The sequence below is a fragment of the Eufriesea mexicana genome, unplaced genomic scaffold (assembly GCF_001483705.2).
Source record: "Eufriesea mexicana isolate 0111107269 unplaced genomic scaffold, ASM148370v2 scaffold1030, whole genome shotgun sequence".
NCBI lineage: Eukaryota > Metazoa > Arthropoda > Insecta > Hymenoptera > Apidae > Eufriesea > Eufriesea mexicana.
This window is the reverse complement of record NW_016909159.1, coordinates 218,989-241,114: the sequence shown is the minus strand read 5'-3', so window position 1 is coordinate 241,114 and position 22,126 is coordinate 218,989. Positions and strand designations below refer to the sequence as shown.

Genomic DNA, 22,126 nt, shown 5'->3' with positions numbered 1-22,126 from the left:
ATCAAACACTTAGATGGACCAATTTTAGTATAAAATTCGACGAAAGGAAAGAAATTTGAATGATATTTTTAGCTTAACCAATTTCTCTCACAGATTAAACACTGATAGGATCAATCTTGACATAAAATTGATCAAAAAGAAGGAAATTTAAATCATATTTTCAGCTCACCAATCTCACACACACACACCAAAACACTAGATGATCAACTGAACACAAAACTGTCCGAAAAGAAAGAAATTTCAATTATATTTCCACCTAACCAGTTTCACTCACGGATAAAACGTCGAAGGGACCAATCTCATCATAAAACTGAACGAAAAGAAAGCGACTCACTTGAATCCTAGCTTCCGTGAGTCCAGTCCTCTGAGCCAGCTCTTCCCTGGCATAGACATCCGGATACTGGGCCCGTTGAAACGCGGTCTCCAGTTGTTCTAGCTGTTCTCCAGTAAACGTAGTCCTGCTTCTGCGTTGCTTTCGCTTCAGAGGAATGCCTGGTTCGCTCTCCGTATCGGACTCGTCGCCACACCGACCTGTGGATCATCGAATCACGCTGTTATCGTGTTTGCCTTGCGTTACACGGATTCGTTTCGAGTCCCAATACGCTTTTACGGTTAATTAATCACGGTTAACGACAGTCAATGAACGAGATAAACGATGTGCTATCTTTAACTCTGTAGACTCTGTTTAACTTTCCTGTTATTAATGATTGATTTGAGGGTACAGCGAGCTGATAACAGAAAAGGTGTCAGAATACCTGAAAGGTACGAGGAAGGAAAGGGAAAGATATGTAATAGAGAGGTTCAGGTGTGGAAATGAGTTGAGAAGAGGGCAGCACTGGGTGGAGGTAGAAGAAAGGATGTGTAGACTGCGTGGAAAGGAAAAGGAAAGCACAAATCATGTACTGAGGGAATGCTCATGCTCATACACTAGAGGGCACCTGTCAATAGGGGAATTTTTGGACTAAAAAGGAAAAGGGTTGGAAGTGTTGGAATTAAAAGACACTATTTTTATCTATATTTGAGATGTTGGGTAAGCAACAGAATAAGCAATGATGCAAATATAAAAGTGATTTATTTTAAACTAAAACTTATTCTACTCGCTAATAACTCTCGGTTATTTTTATAGAACTCTATGACTGACTTTAAAACACTCTGATATACTCTGACACTCTCTGACAGTCTCTAATCCTTACTCTCTGAGTTTAAGATACTCTGACTCTTCCGTGTCCTTGCACTCTGTCTTCTTTCATACCTACACTGTCTTTCTCAATCACTCGTCTTACTACTCGTCGTACTTAGGTATCCTAAACACTTACAATTAGACGCATTCCTAGGCTTCCAATCTTCACTTGCATTCGGCTTTGTCATAAACGTCCCTTACATTCGATCCTCTTCCCTCACTTTCGTTCTAAGTCAAAACACTCTTGACATTCTTTCAGGGTGGCACTCATTCCATTCCTACATATATGTATATAAATAGACATAGATAGATTGTAAGACAACTGGAAGCCATCTTTAAGCCGTAAGGCAAGAGGATTATGATTAAATAAAAGAATAAAGAAAATATTAATTATTGGTTTAACCTGTTGACCGAGTGTCCTATTAGTTGAAAGCTTCCACGCTCGTGGAAAGGATTGCACTGTCAGTATCAAAAACAACTCCAACCAATTTCGTTGATTTTTAAAAAGTGATAGAAAGTACTTTGCTACCCTCATTTTGCCAATTTCCAAAATCGATAATTTCAATTCTTCGTAATTTAAATTTAATTTGCTTTCTAAGTATCACTTTGTGTGACAGTCACTGATTTATTTCTGTGATTGTAGGAACAAGCATAATGCAGTGCAGAAATAATTTACTATATGCATTGCTTAATTAATGAAGATTTAGATAAATCAAATGCACAGTATCGAGTATAAAATAATTTACTAGAAGAATTCTTTCTAAAATATTATTCCATTTTTAGACAGAACTTATTACTATATATACACACCACTGAGAAGAATTTTGAAATTTTTACGAGTTTCATAAAATGAAAATTTGATAAAGCCTTCTAAAAATCGTCATTTTAGAAGATACTTTATTCGAAATATTATTGAAGGGAAGAAAATTGTTGTTGATATTATTAGGGCATTTGTAATCTCCCGCCACTATTTAAGTTAACCAAAGACCGCTAGATGGCAGCACTGTGATTACCACATTGCATATGTAACGTATAAATACGCACTTTCTCTTCTTCCATGACCTATTATAAATATTCAATAATCTTTTAAAAATTATGACAAATATTTCTATTAAAATTTTTAAATAAATATCAGAAATAACAAGACATATAAGATGAGCCTAAATTTCTTATGATCGTGTATTTATAGCTATATATAACAGCTGATTAATTCCAGAATTTGATAAAAAGAGTTTTAACAATTTCACCTGTAAATAGCCTACAATTTAATCTCTTCAAAAGCATCTCTATTTTATCAATTATTCCAATGTATCGAAAACAAACAAAGCCCAGACTCCTCCCTAAGTCCCCACCAAAGGAAACAGAACCAGAAGATCCTCATTAACCTCAAATTCCAAAGCAATAGCATAGAAAATTCCCTTTCTTCTGCACGAACCTTCTCGTTTCAACGTTCACGTCTCTTTTCCAACTAAAACACCGCAAAACACCCTCTGACATGCTCAAACCAACCGAATTCAACGAATGTCTTTCCCTTTTCAATACCTCCATTCGATACCCGAAGCAATCTGCCAAATTTTTTTATATCCTCTTACACCTCATTGTATCATCCCCTTAAATCATCCTCAAACATCCCTTATTCGCGTTTACTCGTGCAAGAGTGGCAAGCGGCATGTTTCCCTGAATGGCAGCGAAAGACACAACAATATGCAGCCCACGAGATAAGCCAATAAGGATGACCATCGCGATCATTCGAGGAACGTTTTGCCCCTAAGTCGACTGGCCGTCCATTGTCCCAGCGATTGTCCACCATTTTCGTCCAATCGAGCGTCCACGGCCGGGGATTCCCCATTGTGGATAGGCACTATAGACAGGATCGATGCTCCATTCCACGTTTCGTTCTTCAGATTCCTCTTCACCAGGTTCTTTTCGACGAATCGAACAAAGTCGACGTCTAGTCGAAGACTCTTCTTCGCGAAGTTCTTTGGTTTGTTTATTTATTTTTGTTTATCGATTAGCGGGAGAAATAAAGCTTTGTGTAGATAGGATAGAAGAAGGAAACGAGGAGTGGCAGGTCGATAACTGCGATTCACAATAGCGTTCAATGCATTCATCGCGTAGATTTGTTGCGATAGAAGGTAAAATGGATGCCGTTGATGAGAGCTGGTTCAAGAGTCAGGATAGACAGGAATTTTTAAGAGATCGAACGCGTTTGATGATTTTTTCACGACGTTCTGTACGACTAATCGTCGATGATTCTTTTACATGAAGTTCTTTTTAACGAATAGAGCGCGTTCGACATACCATCGACGATTCTTCTTTATTAGGTTCCTTTTGACGAATTGAACGCGTTAGAAGTCTCCTCTACAGTTCTTCTTTACTGGGTTTCTTTGGATACATCCAACGCGTTCGACGTCTCATCTATAGTTCTTCTTGACAGCGTTCCTTTTGACGATCCTAATACGTTCGACGTTTCATCTACCAATCTTTTTTACAGGATTTCCTTCCATGCATCCAACACGTTCGACGTCTCATCCACAGTTCTCTTTGACAGAGTTTCTTTTGACGAATCTAATGCGTCCGACGTCCCATCGACGATTCTTCTTTATTCGGTTCCTTTTGACGAATCGAACGCGTTCGAAATTTCCTCCACAAATCTTCTTCATTGGGTTCCTCTTGGATTCATCCAACGCATTTGACATCTCATCTACAATTCTTTTAGACAGAGTTCCTTTTGACGAATCTAACGGGTTCAACATCTCATCGACCAATCTTTTTTTGAGGATTTATTTCCATATATCCAACCCGTTTGACGTCTCATCCATAGTTCTTCTTGACAGAGTTCCTTTTGGAAGAATCTAACGCGTTTGACATTCCATCGACGATTCTTCTTTATTCCTTTTGACAATCCTAATACGTTCGACGTATCATCTACCAATCTTTTTTACAGGATTTCTTTCCATGCATCCAACGCGTTCGACGTTCTATCGACGATTCTTCTTTATTCAGTTCCTTTTGACGAATCGAACGCGTTCGAAATTTCCTCCACAAATCTTCTTCATTGGGTTCCTCTTGGATTCATCCAACGCATTTGACATCTCATCTACAATTCTTTTAGACAGAGTTCCTTTTGACGAATCTAACGCGTTCAACATCTCATCGACCAATCTTTTTTTGAGGATTTCTTTCCATTCATCCAACGCGTTTGACGTCTCATCTATAATTCTCCTTGACAGAGTTCCTTTCGACGAATCTAACTCGTTTGATATCCCTTCGACGATTCTTCTTTATTCGGTTCCTTTTGACGAGTCAAACGCGTTTGACATCCCATTGACGATTCTTCCATATTCGGTTCCTTTCGACGAGTTAAATGCGTTTGCAATCTCTTCCACAGCTCCCCTGCACTAGGTTTTCTTCGATGCATCCAACGCGTTCGACGTCTCATCCACAGTTCTTCTTGACAGCGTTCCTTTAGACAAATCTAACGCGTTTGATATCCCTTTATTCTTTATTCGGTTCCTTTTGACGAGTCGAACGCGTTTGACATTCCATTGACGATTCTTCCTTATTCGGTTCCTTTCGACGAGTCAAACGCGTTTGCAATCTCTTCCACAGCTCCCCTGCACTAGGTTTTCTTCGATGCATCCAACGCGTTCGACGTCTCATCCACAGTTCTTCTTGACAGCGTTCCTTTAGACAAATCTAACGCGTTTGATATCCCTTTATTCTTTATTCGGTTCCTTTTGACGAGTCGAACGCGTTTGACATTCCATTGACGATTCTTCCTTATTCGGTTCCTTTCGACGAGTCAAACGCGTTTGCAATCTCTTCCACAGCTCCCCTGCACTAGGTTTTCTTCGATGCATCCAACGCGTTCGACGTCTCATCCACAGTTCTTCTTGACAGCGTTCCTTTAGACAAATCTAACGCGTTTGATATCCCATCGATGATTCTTCTTCACTCGGTTCCTTTTGACCAATCGAACGCGTTCGAAGTTTCCTCCACAGTTCCTTCTCACTGGATTCTCTTCGATGCATCCAACGCGTTCGACGTCTCATACATAGCTCTTCTTGACAGAGTTCCTCTTGACGAATCTAACGCGTTTGACGTCTTCTCCACAATTCTTCTTCACTGGATTCCCTTCGATGCATCCAACGCGTCGACGACTCAGCCATAGTTCTCCTTGACAGAGTTCCTCTTGATGAATCTAACGCGTTCGACGTTCCATCGACCAATCTTTTATTACAGAGTTTCCTTGAATGCAATTTGACATCTCATCTATCATCTCATCTATGATTCTTCTTCACAGACTTCCTTTTGACGAATGGAACGTCTTCGACATCCCATCGAACAATTCTCCTTTACAGTGTTCCCTTCCATGCATCCAACGTTGCATCGACGAATCTTCTTTACAGGATTCTTTTTGACGAATTGAACACGTTCAACGTTCCATCGACGAATCTTCTTTATAACTTCCCTCATGCACAGTTCTTCTTGACAGAGTTCCTTTTGACGAGTCGAACGCGTTTGACATCTCATCGACGATTCTTCTTTACTCGGTTCCTTTTGACCAATCGAACACTTTCGAAGTCTCCTCCAAAGTTCCTCTTCACTGGATTCTCTTCGATGCATCCAATGCAATCGGCATTTCATCAGCGATTTTTCTTCACAGGGTTCCTTTGGACGAATCAAACGTCCTCCACGTCTCATCGACGAATCTTCTTTACAGATTTTCTTTTGACGAATCGAACACGTTGGACATCCCATAGACGATTCTTCTCCACCAGACTCTTCTCAACCAGTCATCGACGCTTCTTCCTCGCAAGATTTCTTTCAACGAATGGAACACGTTCAATCTCACTTCTCACGTCGATTCTTCCTCACTCGATCCTTTCCAACGAATCGTCGACTCTTCTTCCCCGCAGGTTTACCTTCGACATATCGAACGCATTCGGCGAATGGTTGAATGGAAAATGGATCGTGGCACGGTGAATTTCATCCCCGATCGTTGACGCGTCTCGCGTGCTCCTTTCACAGACTGGACGAGCGAAGAGGTCTGTTATGACAGGAAACTGCTCGCGTCCCTTTGACGGGGATTACCACTGCCGATGTTTGCCTACCTGCGGATCTGTTTCGTGAAGCGGAATTAAGTGGCGTGAAAGCTGCGGACTGTTTCATGAACCACGGTGGAATCGACGCGGTTCGACTCGGCTCTGAGACGGTCTGTCCTTTCTTCTCTCCCATTTTTTCCCTCTGTCCCTCTCTCTCTCTCTTTCTCTTCCTGGAGAACCGAGGATTCGCGAGGAAACGAGCGAAGAAGATTGAAATTGGATGGGGAGTTCTTGTCTTCTTGTTGCGCCGAAGGAAATCGTAACTCGATGGTTCGCGATTGTTGAGAAGAGTTTGAGGGTTATGGAACGTAAATCGATTCGTTATTCCTGGATCTTCCTTTTTAAATATATGTACTGCTTTTTCTCTGGATGTGTGCATATTTTTCTTTTTCCCGTGTGTCAATCCTTGAAATGTCGTTTCCGGTATTCCGTTCATCCTTTTGTTTAGGATGGACTGTGTATCTAAATGCGAAGGCTCTGAAATTTTACATGTACCAGTGTCGCGGCCCTAGGATCGCAATGTACCAGGTCAAGTGGAAGACTGTTTTATGTCCTTATTGTCAGCGTTCCTTGACTTCTATACACTCATTGTTACGTAAGCCATCACTTGGGTAAATCGTAAGAGGCAACAATATATCTACCTTAAGACAACAGGCATAAGGACCCAGATTGTTTAAACAACCACCACCACCGAAAGACACTGGAGCTAACACACACCTCCTATATTATTCGCAACCAATCAGTAGACAGAGGAAGCTTATAAAATTATCGACAGAAGAGAGTTCTCTTAAAATACAGTCCACTTAACGCCTCGAAGCTAGACACAACTTTCCTCAAAGAACCGTCCATCACTAATCGTCGCCAATTAATTGTAAGATCGACCTAGTCGATGTAATATACGATGTATATTTGATTTTACGTGTGAAGTGAATCCAGGAGGATAGTGTGAGTTTGTTGTATAATAATCGTATATTTATTTTTAAAATTATAAATTACACGCGTCTTATTTCGTAATTGTTCACTCTCACACTTATTATAACAAACTGAATTTCCTTATAACATATTGACTCTGATCCATAGCAACTGCACACCACAACACCATCTAGATCTTCCACTTGTACTTTTAAAAACATACATATATACATTCGTGCCATTACTCGATCTCATACACTTGTATTCACACTAATAAAACCAAATCCACAGATAAAAATATAGTTTCCGTTGTTTTTAGCATGGTTGCAGTGGTTTGACGTTGTGTGCAGATTGAGGTGTAGGTATGTACCAGTTAGGTCTACGAGTGATGATAGTTGTGGGATTATTTTTATTAATTCGATGCTAGTTGGAGGATTATATTTTGGATGTTTTTGAGACGGTTTGTAGGATTAAGGTTTGAAATTCGTTTCTTTTTTAATATTTTAGAAGATCATGTTTGTCAAGATTTTTCAATATTCTAGGAGATTATATTTTTAGAGGTTTCTGAATATTTTAGAAGGTTGTATTTCAGAAGATTTGAAAATGGTTTAGGTTATATCTCAGAAAATTTGTTAATATTTTGGATTATGTTTCAGAAGATTTAGAAATATTTTAAGTTATATTTCAGAAGGTTTAAAAATAATTTAGGTTATATCCCAGAAGATTTGGAAATATTTTAAGATATTCTTTAAGTAGATTTAAAAATATTTTAGAATTTATTTAAAAAAATTTTTTAAATATTATAACTTGGGAGACTTCGGATTTTATAAAATATTTGAGAAAGTTATATCTTAAAAAATATAGTTAATATATTTTACATTATATTTCACACTTCAAATAGTAGTTTTGGGCATGGAAGTGTTTGTTATTGGACTATATTCTGAAATGAAGTTTATTTTAATATTAAGATTGTTAAATCAGTTGAATTAATTGGTTAAAGATATTTTATTTTACAACTTTTTCTGCTTCGATGAAAGTAATGTCGATTTTTACTAAAATACAGTAATTATTTCTCTTTATTATACCTTTTTAATTGTTACCATTTGTGTATAGTATATTTTTTTTATATTACAGGTTATAAGTTTCAGTGTCAATTCTAGTTATATGTTGTCACTATATACATTTACACTATTTATAATATACTTTGATAGTTTTAATTAATTTGAATTTAATCAAGATTTTCTTAAAAACTATTAAACTATTAAACTGTTAAACTCTTTTATAAATGTTTTTCAAATTTATTTCAGTTCTACTGAATCTTAACTAGATATATTTAAAAATGTAAGAAAAGTCTTAAAATATTCTTAATAATAAAGAATAAACTAATCTTTTACCATCAAATTAAATTTATTCAACTCACTATTCATTAAATTCCCATTTTCACAAAACTTTTTCCCCAAATTTTCACTCATTACTCCAATTTGAATTATTCCAACAATCTTCCTCAAAATTTACAGATGTTAATTATCAATTGCGATGTAAATATCACGATTTCAAATCGTTAAATGTCCAATTTAAATAAATTAAAAGACCATAATCGATTATACAAAATTAATCACTAAAATTTTCTACTAATTTTAAATACTGTTCCATTATATATTACAAAGAATCAACCTTTGTTAATGAATTAAAAAACCATAATCAATTATATTAAATTAATCATTAAATTTTATTTTATTTTAAACACTGTTCCATTACCTATTATATATTATTCACAAAAATATTTTTCAAACAAGAATTAGTTTATCAGCCTCTATCACAAACTTTCACATTATCCAATATCGTTTCCTTCGTTTCAATAAATCTTCGCAGGAAAACGTGCAAAAGCACAAAGGTACCGACACTGTGTCATCGAGAGGAAGAATCCCTTTCATGAAAACGGCAACGAGTCATGTTTTGCCTTTTGGACAGTAGAACCTGTCTCGAATCGTTGCCATGCAATGGACAATACCCTCTTTTCCTGCGGTTTTCACTTTGTGCCCAGAAACGGCGGGGCCCGCGACAGAAGTGTGCAATTTGCCTGTCGAATTCCCAGCGGCGGCCTTTTGAAGTGCCTTCATTTCCTGGGGCCCGCGTCACATTTGTCAAAATCCGATCCCTTTTCTTGCGAAACGCCTCGAGTTTTACATTGAAATCCCTGGCTATAATTTTTTCCACCAGATTTCTTTTCACACCTTTCGCCATATTTCCGTTTTTCCCTATTTTTCCCTGTTTTTCGATACTTCTATAACAAACACCGTAAAACTGGCCGAAATTTTTCTACTGTTCGAGATGTGTAAGAAATAAACTTGACCTTTTCTGTTTATATGTATATTTATTTCTTTTTCTCTTTATTTTTCAAAGTTTGTTTCATTCAAAATTTTGTGAAAGAAATTCGTTATTTTGTAGCATATGTATAAAATCCTTTTTTTTTTTTTTTTTTTTGGATGACTTCGACAGTTTTTTTACATTTCTGTTTTTTCCTTGTTTTTCAGAGTCCATTTCATTTGAAATTATATGACAAATATAGTAAAATTGGTCGACAATTTTTTACCGTTTGAAGTATATAAGAAATTCTTGTTTTTGGGTGAATTTAACATGTTTCTTATATTTCTGTTCTTTCTTCGTGTTTCTTCGAATTCATTTTATTCAAAATTCTGCAGTAGATATGACGAATTTTGCTGAAATTTTAGAAAATTTTTTCCATGACGTGTGTAAGAAACTGTTCCTTTTAAATGAACTCAAGAATGATAAATATAACGCAATATACATGTGTATATTCTTATAATATTCTTATAAATTATTATGTAACTTGTTATTCGTATAAATTTAATCTATTTAAAGTTATCTATTTAAATAATATTAATAACACTAGAGATTTATGAATATTATAATTTTGTAATTTTATTATTTCGTAGCTTATTTTAAACATTAATAGCATTTTTCTTAGGCGAGAAGTGCGTGAAAGATCAAAATCAAAATTTGAAAAATAATTTCTATAATCCTAAAAATTAAAAAATGCTTATATAACACTATACAATAATATGCTTTTAATGCTTTAGTTTGTGCAGTTTGCTTTATTATAAATATTCTACGAAATAAATTAGGTAAACGAAATTTTATTTGAAAATTATAATAAAAATTTGTAAAACATGATTACATAATTACTCTTTCATGAATTTCGCGTTCTTCAAAATTTTAAAAACGTGAACATCCATAGCTCTTTATGATACTCACCTTTCATGATCACATTTTAAAAAATTAACATTTGAATTAATATTTAAAGTAATAATAATTATGTTCAGTGATAATAATATGATATTAATTATATTTAATGATAACAATATAATAACAGCTATGTTTAATGATAGTAACATATTAATAATCACATTTAATGATAATAAAGTAATAATAATTATATTTGAAATAACCGTTTTCAAAATTAAACTTCATATTACTTTTATGTATTCCTTTACATTTAACCAACAAATTACACGTTAGAAATAAAGCATACCTAATTTTTATTTTCAAAATTTCTCAATAATATTCGCTATAATTACATCTTCTATTCTAACCAAAATTACATATTGTTTTATATTTTCATATTTTAATATTTGTTTATTTTCGTATTTTATATTCATTCAATATTGTAATTTTAATATCGCTTTATATCTCCAACTCATTCAAAATTCCACGCAAAATTCACCCACCAACCATAACCAAAAACCGTGCATATCACTCCTCCACATTCAGTGGAGGATTACGTATTACTCTCACACGAATTTTCCTCTTCTTACAATCGCTTACCAAATCGGCCAACCTTCGTTCGACCCATAAATTTCGAGCAAAATTGATTACGACCATTCTTCACACGCGCCGGCAGCGCCACCAACCAACAATCCACGAAAAAGAAGACATTCGAATAAGAGTTGCTCGGTTCTCCGGTTTGACACGTTGATTCGACTCAGGGTTGTAGAAAAATCTTTGGAACATCCCGTAAGGTCATCTTTATCATTATTATATCCACGAGGTGTCGCCGTGTCACGGAACGCGCGCGACTGCGGCGCCCTCTGCCTCCGCTTCGATGATCGTGGTAGCTTTAATGGGTCGTCGTGAAATATCGACGAACATTTTTCGGGCTGTCCGAGTCGGTCCGCGGTTGTCCCGCCGCGAGGTGACAGGAATTTAAACCGGGTGTCCGTCGGCTTTATTGTAAATGCAACTTGTCTCCGAAGCATTCTTCCATTCTTCCGTTTGTCATAGGAGAAATGCGGACGGGCCCGGGCAAAGGTGCCGCCAAAGGGATCACCGGGGATCGTACGCCGTTCGTGTCCAACGCGGGAAATTTTACTCGTCGACCGGTAGCCTTCGAGTCGAATCAGGGAACGCGGTTTTCGTGACTCCTCTGGCTTGTTAGTTCGGTTAACCTCCGACTGCTGTCATGCCGTCAAATTGATTTCGAGTAACTGCGGTGAAACGGTGAGCCTGGATTAATTGGGGGACAAATTAGTTTGGATAATTGGATGGGGAGAAAGAAATTTTGAATTTTGAATTTTGTAAGTCAAATTTGGATTAGAAGTTTGTCGAATTTATAGGGTGATTCGCGACTGGTGGTATTAGGTTAGGTTGGTTCTGTGTGAAGAAAATTATTCGAGGATGTTATAGGTATAACGTGTTTAAATTAGGTTAATATGGCGGATGAGGTACTGCTATCTGTTTTTTGGCCAAGAAGTTCGTCTTGGTACGACTTGTTGACCCCTTTCGTGAGTTTCAGGTGCACGTGGACGAGCTTAAAAGGGAAGGGCAATCCCCTGTGAAGAGTGGGGCCAGAAATCGGGCCTGATCGTTTAACTGCTCCCATATGTTGGAGTTCTAATGGGAGAACGAAAAGTTGCAGGGAGGCGGGCACTCGATGAAATGCTTTATAGATCACGCCATTTTTTCCAGCAGTTTTACTGGCCTGCCAGTCTATTAATGAACGCGAATGTTAATTAGTCGCGTTTTGACATTTCGCCGGCTACTAGGGAATTTAATTCTTTTCTTCCTAAATTCCATCATAGAAACTTGAATATTTTCATATCGTTTCGTTGCAATGGCAGTTTTCGAATCTATATATATTTTAAACGCCGCGAATAAATTGAGTATACTTCAGTGTACTTTGTAAAAAATTTGTTTATTAAATATTATTGCATTTTGTTGTTTCATATATCTCAAAATTTTTAATAAAATTGTTATTATATTATGGTTCCAGAGGAAATTTGATTGGCACTTAAGTATAGGTGATTATATTAAATATATTAAATATTACTTGTGGTTCTTTTATAATTGTTAGGGATGAAAATAAATATGTTATATAGTTTGCATAAGAAATAGTTTCTTTTATAAAAATAATTATGGCTTTTAGAATTGTTGAGTTTAAGATATCGTAGTCATTCTTGAAAAATATTGCATATAGTTACATATTTGATAGAAATGATATAAAATGTATTATTGTTTTAAGGATTGTTTATGAAGTATATGTATGCTTTGGTTTCGTCCATTGTATGCATATAGATATAATAAATAATTTTATATTGAGTGATTTTTATAATGTCGATTTCGACTAAGATCGTGCACTACTGCCATCTACAGTCCGTTCTCTCAATTAAGAAAATCCCGCGTAAATATGAAACCACATATATAAATTATTGATTATTATATAACGATAATTGAATAAAATTCCAAGAATTCTTGAACTTTTAAAGCATAAACGTTTGTGCCTTTTTCAAAATTGTTTTATTAAAAAATAAATAAATAATAAGATATTATATAATGTTAATAACATTTAACATATAATAATAAAATTAATAATACTATAGTTAATAAATGTAATTAATACTCTATAATTACTCTATAATTAGTTTTAAGAGAATTTTCTAACCTAGAAATTCCCTCTTTAATGAAACTCTGTGCATGTATAAAGCATAACAAGAATGCTAGTAACATATAACATGTAATAATAATAAAATTAATAATACTAGAGTATTATTAATTATTATTATGTAATTAATACTCTATATTTTAAGAAAATTTTCTAACCTAGAAATTCCCTCATTAATGAAACTCTGTGCATGTATAAAGCATAATAAGAATGTTAATAACATATAACATATAATAATAATAAAATTAATAATACTAGAGTTAATACATAATGTAATTAATACTCTATATTTTAAGAGAATTTTCTAACCTAAAAATTCCCTCTTTAATGAAACTCTGTGCATATATAAAACATAACAAGAAACTTAATATTACAATTGCAGAATGTAACTCCAAAGGAAACAAAATTGCATCGTATTCCTAAAATTTTAAATCATCGAATTGCTTTTTAATTTTCCCCATATAATCTTGAAACATCTTTCTAATCCACATACTCTTTTATACATATACCATATGTTTTGAAACTCTTCGTTTTAACCCAGACATTTTGCACATAACCTAAAATAAATACAAACAGTCTAGCAATTGTTGACACAAGCGAACAGAATATGATTCTACACATAAAAATAAATAGAAAAGAAAGAACAAAATTAGTTCGTAAGAGGTCCCATTTCCGAGAAAATTGATTTTGAAAATTCGTGGAGTGCGTGTAAATTGAATCATACTTTAATTGCTACCTTTTATGTTATTATATAATTCTATGTACTTAATATAGCTGCAAAAACACTAGAAAAATTTCTGAACACGAACAGGTACAGTCCAGAGTAAATTTCATAGCGTCGGACCTTGAATAAAAGAACGCCTACCTCACGAATCTCGAACCTCGATTATTTAAAAAATAAAGCCTGAAACGAAAAAATTTTATTCTTCCATTTCGACTGATTTTTACACGTAGAATTGCCTGCTGTTAGATTGTATCAAGTTATCAAACACCCTGTATATACATACACGATCAGACACCTTCAACCAACTCTAACAACAAATTCTTCTACTGCATTCTCGTGATCATGTCAGGGAGACATGGACCTGTCGTGCTATAACCAATCAGACACATCATCTTTCCAGCTTTGCACGGTGTAGAGTCGACGTTCGTCGATATGACATGATCAGAAGCTGATATACGACGTTCGTTGACTCACGACAAATGCCTGACCAGTGAATTACCTGCTTCACACACGGGACGATCTCCGGCTGTCGGTCGGGTTTACTCGTTGATAGGCACAATCAATATCGGCCCTCACGGAGATGAAAAGAGAGGCGATTGGCTGAATAGAACGCGTGAAAAGATGCGTGTAATCAATTAGAGAGGGCCCGCGGAGTCGAGAGCAAATATCTCTTTCGAAGCAACGTCATCCTGAAATGTGCTGGTCAGCATCCCCGCTGAGCAAAGTCCTGTACGTTTACATATGAACGTGTAACGAACTCAGCCGTGAGGCAGGGGCCTCTCGGAACGGTTCTAAATGGCTAGATACTCGTCACGTGCACCCACGTTCAACTCTGTGTCTTCGCTGCTATGAATCGTTCGCTTTGCATCCTTCTTCTCACGGAGAGGATTCTGTTCGTCCTAGTGGAAAATATTTCACCGTTCTAGGGAATATTGTTCTTGCATTATTATACAGTTACTTTTGTGGCTAGATCCACTGTGTTCGGTGATAACATTTTTCACTTTGGCGTTTTCGTTATGGCAGAAGGAATTTTAACTTTTTGTACTCCTTTTTATCTCAGTAACTTCTGTGATACGACGTTTTTCGATTTTTTATTTAGTGAACAAGAAAACAGAAAATAAGTAACTACTCGAATTACTTAAATTCGAAGTATAAATTACGACAATACTTGAGACCTATATATAATATAATCGATAAATAAAATTTTTTTAAATAAGTAGCAGTCAAGGAACTGTGCTGTGAATAAATTTCAAATAAAATACTTAAAATAGTAGGGAGTTATTGGTAACAAAATTGAAAAATAATTTGGAGCGCAAGGGGTTAATGGTTCTTGATACAGGGGTGAGTGGTAAATTATTGTTCTAGAGGATATTTGGATTTTTGGATTTTTATAAACTATATACAACTGCAGTTAGAGTCAGTATTGGAATACTAATGAGATTTGCTGCTTCGAAGTTTTTGTTTCTCTGATTTTACAGGAATCTTTGAATTCAATTGATTCGTGGTTATATCTAGAGGTGAGATATAGTTTATTGTTCTAAGTGTACATTGGTTTGAATTTTCAGGTAAATATTATTTTTGTAGAGGAATTACAGTTATAACTAGAATAGAGTAACTTGTTTATCGAGTAACAATATTTGCTGAGCTTCTGTGGGAATTCTAAGATATGATTGTAGAATGATGAATAATTTTAAGAGAAATTCTAAGAGGTATTTGGGTTTTCGTGTAAATATATATTTCTGTAGAAAAATATTAATTTTCGAATTTTTATATAGTCATAATGACAGCTAGAGTATAATACTTTTACGTTCAATGATTATGTTTATGTATGCTTTCGTTTGGCTTCTGAAAGAATCTTAATATGTGTGCAATAAAACAATTAGGTACATACAAAAGTTATGTCCTGTTTACTCATGTGTGATATATTTATTCTGTTTTGCAAAAAATGTTTAAATTACCAAATTTTATTTTAAAATATCTAAGAATTATATTTTATCGATTAAATACAGAATAAATGTTAAAAAATTCATAATAGAGTTAAAGTAACAAAGTACAAAATTAATTAGCAACAGAACAGAAATAATTTAAATAAGTTAAATATCAACAAAATTTTATTTTCAAAATTTCCCAGTCCTATTCCACTCCTGTCTCAAATACACAAAAAGGAAAAAGAAAAATGAACAATCAGAAACAATTTGCAACATAATTTTTAACATATCCATAAAGAAAATCTATTTCAGCTAATTTAGAATGTTCAAGAAATATATTTCATCAATCGAATACAAAATAAATACTACAAAATTGATAGTACAAAATTAGCTAACAAGAAAACAGAAGTAATTTAAACCAATTAAATATTTTAAAATTTTATTTCTAAAATTTTCCAGTTCCATTCCTCTTCGGTTTTAAACACGAAAGAAGGGAAGGAAAAATAGTGAAAAGGTAAAATGAACAATTGAGCCGTTCACTGCACAAATTGATTAACTCCATAAAACAAAAAGTGGAGAAATGCAATAAAATAATGTATATTGCTTTTTAAAATTCCCTTTATAATTTAAGTCGAAATAAATATCGCAGAATGCATAAATACAAATGTAACTTTCATCTAACGGCATATCAAATTTATAAGAAAAAATAGTCAAAAGGTAATCGTTAATAATGTTACCATTTTTATGTTACTGGAAGAGTTAATCGATTTGGCAGGTGAAAAAAGTAATAAATTTAAATTTTACTAAATTTTACTTAAATTCCGATAAGACGGCACTAAAAAATTCACCGTTATCATTCATGGCTTGCTAGTGCATTTGAGTTGCATTATTGCAACGATTTACATTAGAGTACGGAGATAATCAAAGTGACCTCTGAAATAAATTATTTATTATTCAGTGGTCAAAAAATTTTTGTCGTTTAATGGTGTTAATCTTAATTATCAGGGAAAGTTATTATAAATATAAAAAGTTACGACTATACCAAGTGCTTTGACACTTAAATTGAAGATTTTTCAAAAAGTCGAGTTAATCGATTTGTGCAGTGAACGGCTCAATTAAAAACAATTTTCAACATAACCAAAGAAAAAAGGAATATATTCTAGCTAGCGAATCACATCGACAGGGAAAACCGTAATGGAGTATCCCAGAGTCCCCTATGGAGAAATCTAGGGAAACGTATCGCGCGTAGGCAAACAACGCTGGTTCCTGTTCTACATGCATCGTGTCGCAGGGAGAATCGCCGCTTTTCTGCGCCTCCCTTTTGCTTTCCGCGTGTCGAATCGCGGCCTGAATGGTGGAAAAGGTGCCGCACCTTCGTAGGTTATAAATCTAGCCGGGCCCTCCCTGTCCCACCTTTCTCTCTTGCACCGGTCCTAGGGGGTCTTAGAGCGTGTGTGAGGTCCCCTAAATGGTAACAAATGTCTTCAAAATGCCAACAATGAGCCGCGAAGCGGTTGACATCCGAGAGCGCATTTTATTTTCCTGTCAACGCTCCCTCGTGCTGCGTTGGGAGGGGGCGCTGGCTGTCATGGCAGGCTGGTATACGCGCGGTTTAATACTGCAGATGGAGTTAGCGTCTGATTACTCTTCGGATAAATTTCGCGTTTGGTTAGGGTCGTAAGGGGAATTTTTAAATCTCGGTGTCGTAATTTTTGTTTGCCTTTGTTTGAGCTCAGTATTTGTTTTATTATCGGATTCTTCTTATAAGAAAGTAAGTTTTTAATTTCATGGTATTTATAGCAGGGACTTAATACAGCAAAGCTATATCAAAATCGATTATTATCGAAATACCGATATGGTTATGATACCGAATTTGGTATAGTATCGAAAATCGAAATAAATACCGGTATCATTTCATTGATTTTGGAAATGTAATAGTTAGTCTGACGTCTGACAAGTCTTCGCGTCTTGTCGCCTAAATGGTGGAGTTATCTTTAATTGCTTATTTTCTACATTCCTTTTATTGCCGTTTGCCATTTCATTTTACTCCGAGGTTGATCGAAACATTGAAAGACGTAACATTCTTATTGTATCCTTCATTTCTTTTCCACTCGTGATAATGGCGGATTTAGCGAATTGCGCGCCCCTGGTGGTAAAAGTTCCGAAACATTTTAAAAGGAAAAGAAAGGATACACACAAAACATAGGATTTAATCAATTTTCTGGTAATTAATTAGAAAAAGGGAGATCTAATATCGATATTTCTAAGGGGTGTCCCAAAAATTCACGCTGAGATAAAACTGTATATAATATATAAATGAGTATAGAACATATATTTTATATAATTTAGTCTACAAGTTTTATAGGATTTTAGTTTATGGTTTTAGTATATCGGGTTTCAGTATATAATTTACTATCTAGGTTTTAACCATGTCATTGGATTTAGGAATATCTGGTGTTACATAACCTCCAAAATTGTTATTTTTTAAAAACTATATAGGTAGTATGAAGATTAATATCCATGACAAGAAACAAAAATTTATTTGAAATAATTATTCCCATAATTTCCATAAGCGACTTTTATTCTGCATAACGATACCATTTTTGCGAATTACTTTGTTATTTTTTAAAAACTATATAGGTAGTATGAAGATTAATATCCATGACAAGAAACAAAAATTCATTTAAAATAATCATTCCCATAATTTCCATAAGCGACTTTTATTCTGCATAACAATACCATTTTTGCGAATTACTATTTAAAACCCTTTTGTGGCTATTCCGTTTTTAATAATTTAGAAAAGTGGGGTCCCTTTTCAATATTCTTTTCTTATCTCCCTATTCTGTACAATTCCATACATACTTTATAAGGTTTACATCACTGTCTGGTAATGGTGACATAGATTCTCATATATATATTGATGTAAAAATAAATGATGTCTGTAAGAAAGAACGAGTAGGTTGAATATGCGTGTAATGCATGAAGTGTGGTATAGACTGTACATATTTATGTAATATATGAAAGGAAAGAAGAACAAATGAGAGAGTAGTTGGATAGGTCAGTTGCGATTCAGAATTCATTGAGAGTAAACGTGTGTACGAGTATCGTGAGAAAGAGTAAACACGATTAGATATATTTCATCGATAATTTTTACCCTGTGCTATAACATTGTTCGATAAATATTTAATATATTCATTTAAATATAATATCCACGACCAACACACTGTTCTCGATATCATAAAAGAGTTGTGATTTGGAAAGGACATAAATACCACGAATATCACGACGAGGAGGATATCGAAAAATTCATTTCAATTTTCCAAAATATTTTCAGCAGCCATTAAAAGGCAATTATGGCACAGTGTATAATACAATTTCGATTTTAAAGCGATATAATCGTGTATATACTATCGTCGAGAGCATAGAACTGAAATTTGCTATAATTAAAATACAACAAGGTATAAAATGCAGCCTTGTTACTAGAGGATACTGTTCCAGCAAACGAGTAACGTCAGTGAATGCTGTTTACAATTGACTCGTTTATTAAGCGTGAAAGTAGCAGGTATGAAGATTTAGCAATTTCGACGAAGAAAATCTTAATTATCTTTTCTTTTTTGAATTACCTGAAAACGAATAAAAATGATTAGGTATATCGATAACGACTGTTTGGCTAATCCAGTAAACGGCATTTAACAAGGTACTTAAGAGTGCAATAGCCTGCTTTTACTCCACGATCTTAAATGGTAAACATACGTTTACATTTGCTACGAACTATCATAAAATCTATTTATCGGACTTTATTGTTAAAGATTAATTGAATTACATATTATACACATCGTATTCCCTCGTAATAATTATTTTCTATCTCAAAATAGATTATATATACATATATTTATAAATATTTATAAATATTTTCTATCTGAAAAAAGATTCAAGTTTCTTATATTTCTGTGTGATTAAGTATGATAGAAACACATTAGGTTCTCACGATAAACTCTATTTAGATAACTCACCTTGAATGTAATTAAATTACATTGGTCATTTATTGTGAATAAAATTGTTAGTAATAATAATAAGAAAGAACTATACCTATAATTATACTATTTTAAACAATTCATATAGCAAAAGATATATTTTCACAGTTCAACTGAAAATATAAATTATGAAGGATATTTTTCGACCTTTTAAGATAAATATTCTTCAAATATAGTGCAAATTTATTATTAACGTGATATAAAATAACATTATTTATCTTTTCCATTGTAATCTGTTTAAGTACAGTTTTTACTATATAAAAATACGATTTAATTTTTCTTAATTCTATAAATCAGTGGTTTATACAAAAATTTTTAGCATTATTGGGTAAAGAAATGATTACTAGCAAACAACGATGTTTACTTTAAATATTCACACCGAATGATGTTTGTTATTGACTTATGCATATATCAGAAATAAATAAATTGTGAAATTTCTGCATAATAATTTACAAAAATGTTACAATCCTAATATCTGCACAGGAAAAAGGAATTGTGTACTTATTTGAATACAATATATATTCGAATATGTATTTTTAATACAAATACGAACATATTTGGATATATTCAAATTTGTTATTTATTAATATTCAATTTTCTTAATATCAAATTTTGTAATATTCAAATCAATACTTAAATAAAATTCTGATATAATAAATTACAAAATATCTATTATTAATCAAACATTTCACATTAATTCGAATAATTACTTATTCCTAGAAAATATAGATCCGAGTCTCCATCCATTTTCTAACTGAACCTAACCTCAAATAATTCTGTCTTACCCAATTAATCGTCAATTTTCAATTGCACGATAGACAACGTTTCTTCCCAAGCAATGGTTTCAAAAGAATGTTAATATAAAGGGAAATCAAATTTCTCATACGGGGGAATCCGCATGAAAACCGCGTAGAGCATTCAAAATGGCGCAGGAAGGGCGAACCGCATGGACGACTATAATTCATCTTGTTGTCAGCGTTTGAGCAAGGGGAGAAAGAGGAGGTCGATGGGACGCGACTGTCAACACGAATAACGATTTCTTTCTGGTATATCGACCTGGTCGACCACCATAATGCAGTTCTTCAAGTACAAATCAGGGCACGTAAGGTACACTTGGGAATTGTAAGGGAGTCACCGCCCAAGAATCATTAACTGCGATCATGGTGGTCTTGTCCAAGGTGGAAATCGCATGAAGGAATTTTAAGCTCAGATCTAAGGATTACGCAGGCCAGTTTCCGTCTTTTACCAGGCAAAAGGAAAGGAAATCGAGGCAAACGTTGACTCGGTAGATTTTTACGTGTCTTTTAATGCTTGCTAAGAGCAGAAATTATGGTACCGTTAAATTTGCTATAGGGTGTTCTAGATTCTCGTGAAGACATCGAAATTTGATTCTTTGGAAGAATTTTGGGATAACGATAGGCGACCATGTTGTGTTATTCACGTTTTACGTAAACAAGAATTCACAAAAATTTGTATAAATATATTATTTATTTTAGATCTAGATATCTGATGATTGGAAAATTCGTTACCTGGTTGGATACGTTTGATTTTAGTATAAGTATGGTCTCCACTTTCTGTGTCTTATTTCTTATAATTTTAAAGAAAATAATTATTTAATTATAGATTAACTTTTTTATATACAAGAATAGTGATTTAATTCTCTATAGAAGAAAATAGTAATTAAATTATAGAGTAATAACTTAATTTCTTCATGTAAGAAAATAATAATTTAAATATCGTGTAATAATTTAATTTTCTTATGTAAGAAAATAATAATTTAAATATCGTGTAATAATTTAATTTTCTTGTGTAAGAAAATAATAATTTAGTTCTCTTAATATAAGAGAACATATAAGAGAATATAATTCAATATATTTATAATAAATCAAAATATTTAAGATTATTGTATTTCTCACTTATATATATATTAAACAAAATATTTGCAATTTTTAAATTTTCGAAATAGAATTTTTGATTTTTAAATTTCCGTATATATTATTTCTATTTTTTACTTCGTTTCCTTATTACTTTACTGTTACAGTGTATTATATTGTGTACATTATATACATATGAAATAGTTTACCTGCAGCAATTGCTACTAATTGCTATATTCTTTACTCTCAGAAGCTAATGAGAAGTTACAATCAATTGGAAATGCTCTTCTCGCGAGGAAACAAAATTTCAGTGACAGAGCTGTTTTCTCTATAGTGCATTGTAAAATACATCAAAAGAGCCGCGAAACGATTGGTCGGTCTGCTGGTGGTCCAGCTGAGGAAAATAA

At 33.9% G+C, this 22,126-nt stretch overlaps 1 protein-coding gene across 1 annotated transcript in view; it reads right to left on the bottom strand.

The window, feature by feature from the left end:
• LOC108547444 (protein gooseberry-neuro) overlaps positions 1-22,126 on the bottom strand; it is a 62,527-nt gene that overhangs the window by 4,492 nt on the left and 35,909 nt on the right. Inside the window, exon 3 of the mRNA XM_017899974.1 lies at positions 335-531. Within this exon, the coding sequence (XP_017755463.1) occupies positions 335-531 (197 nt within the window). The remainder of the gene's footprint in view (positions 1-334; positions 532-22,126) is intronic.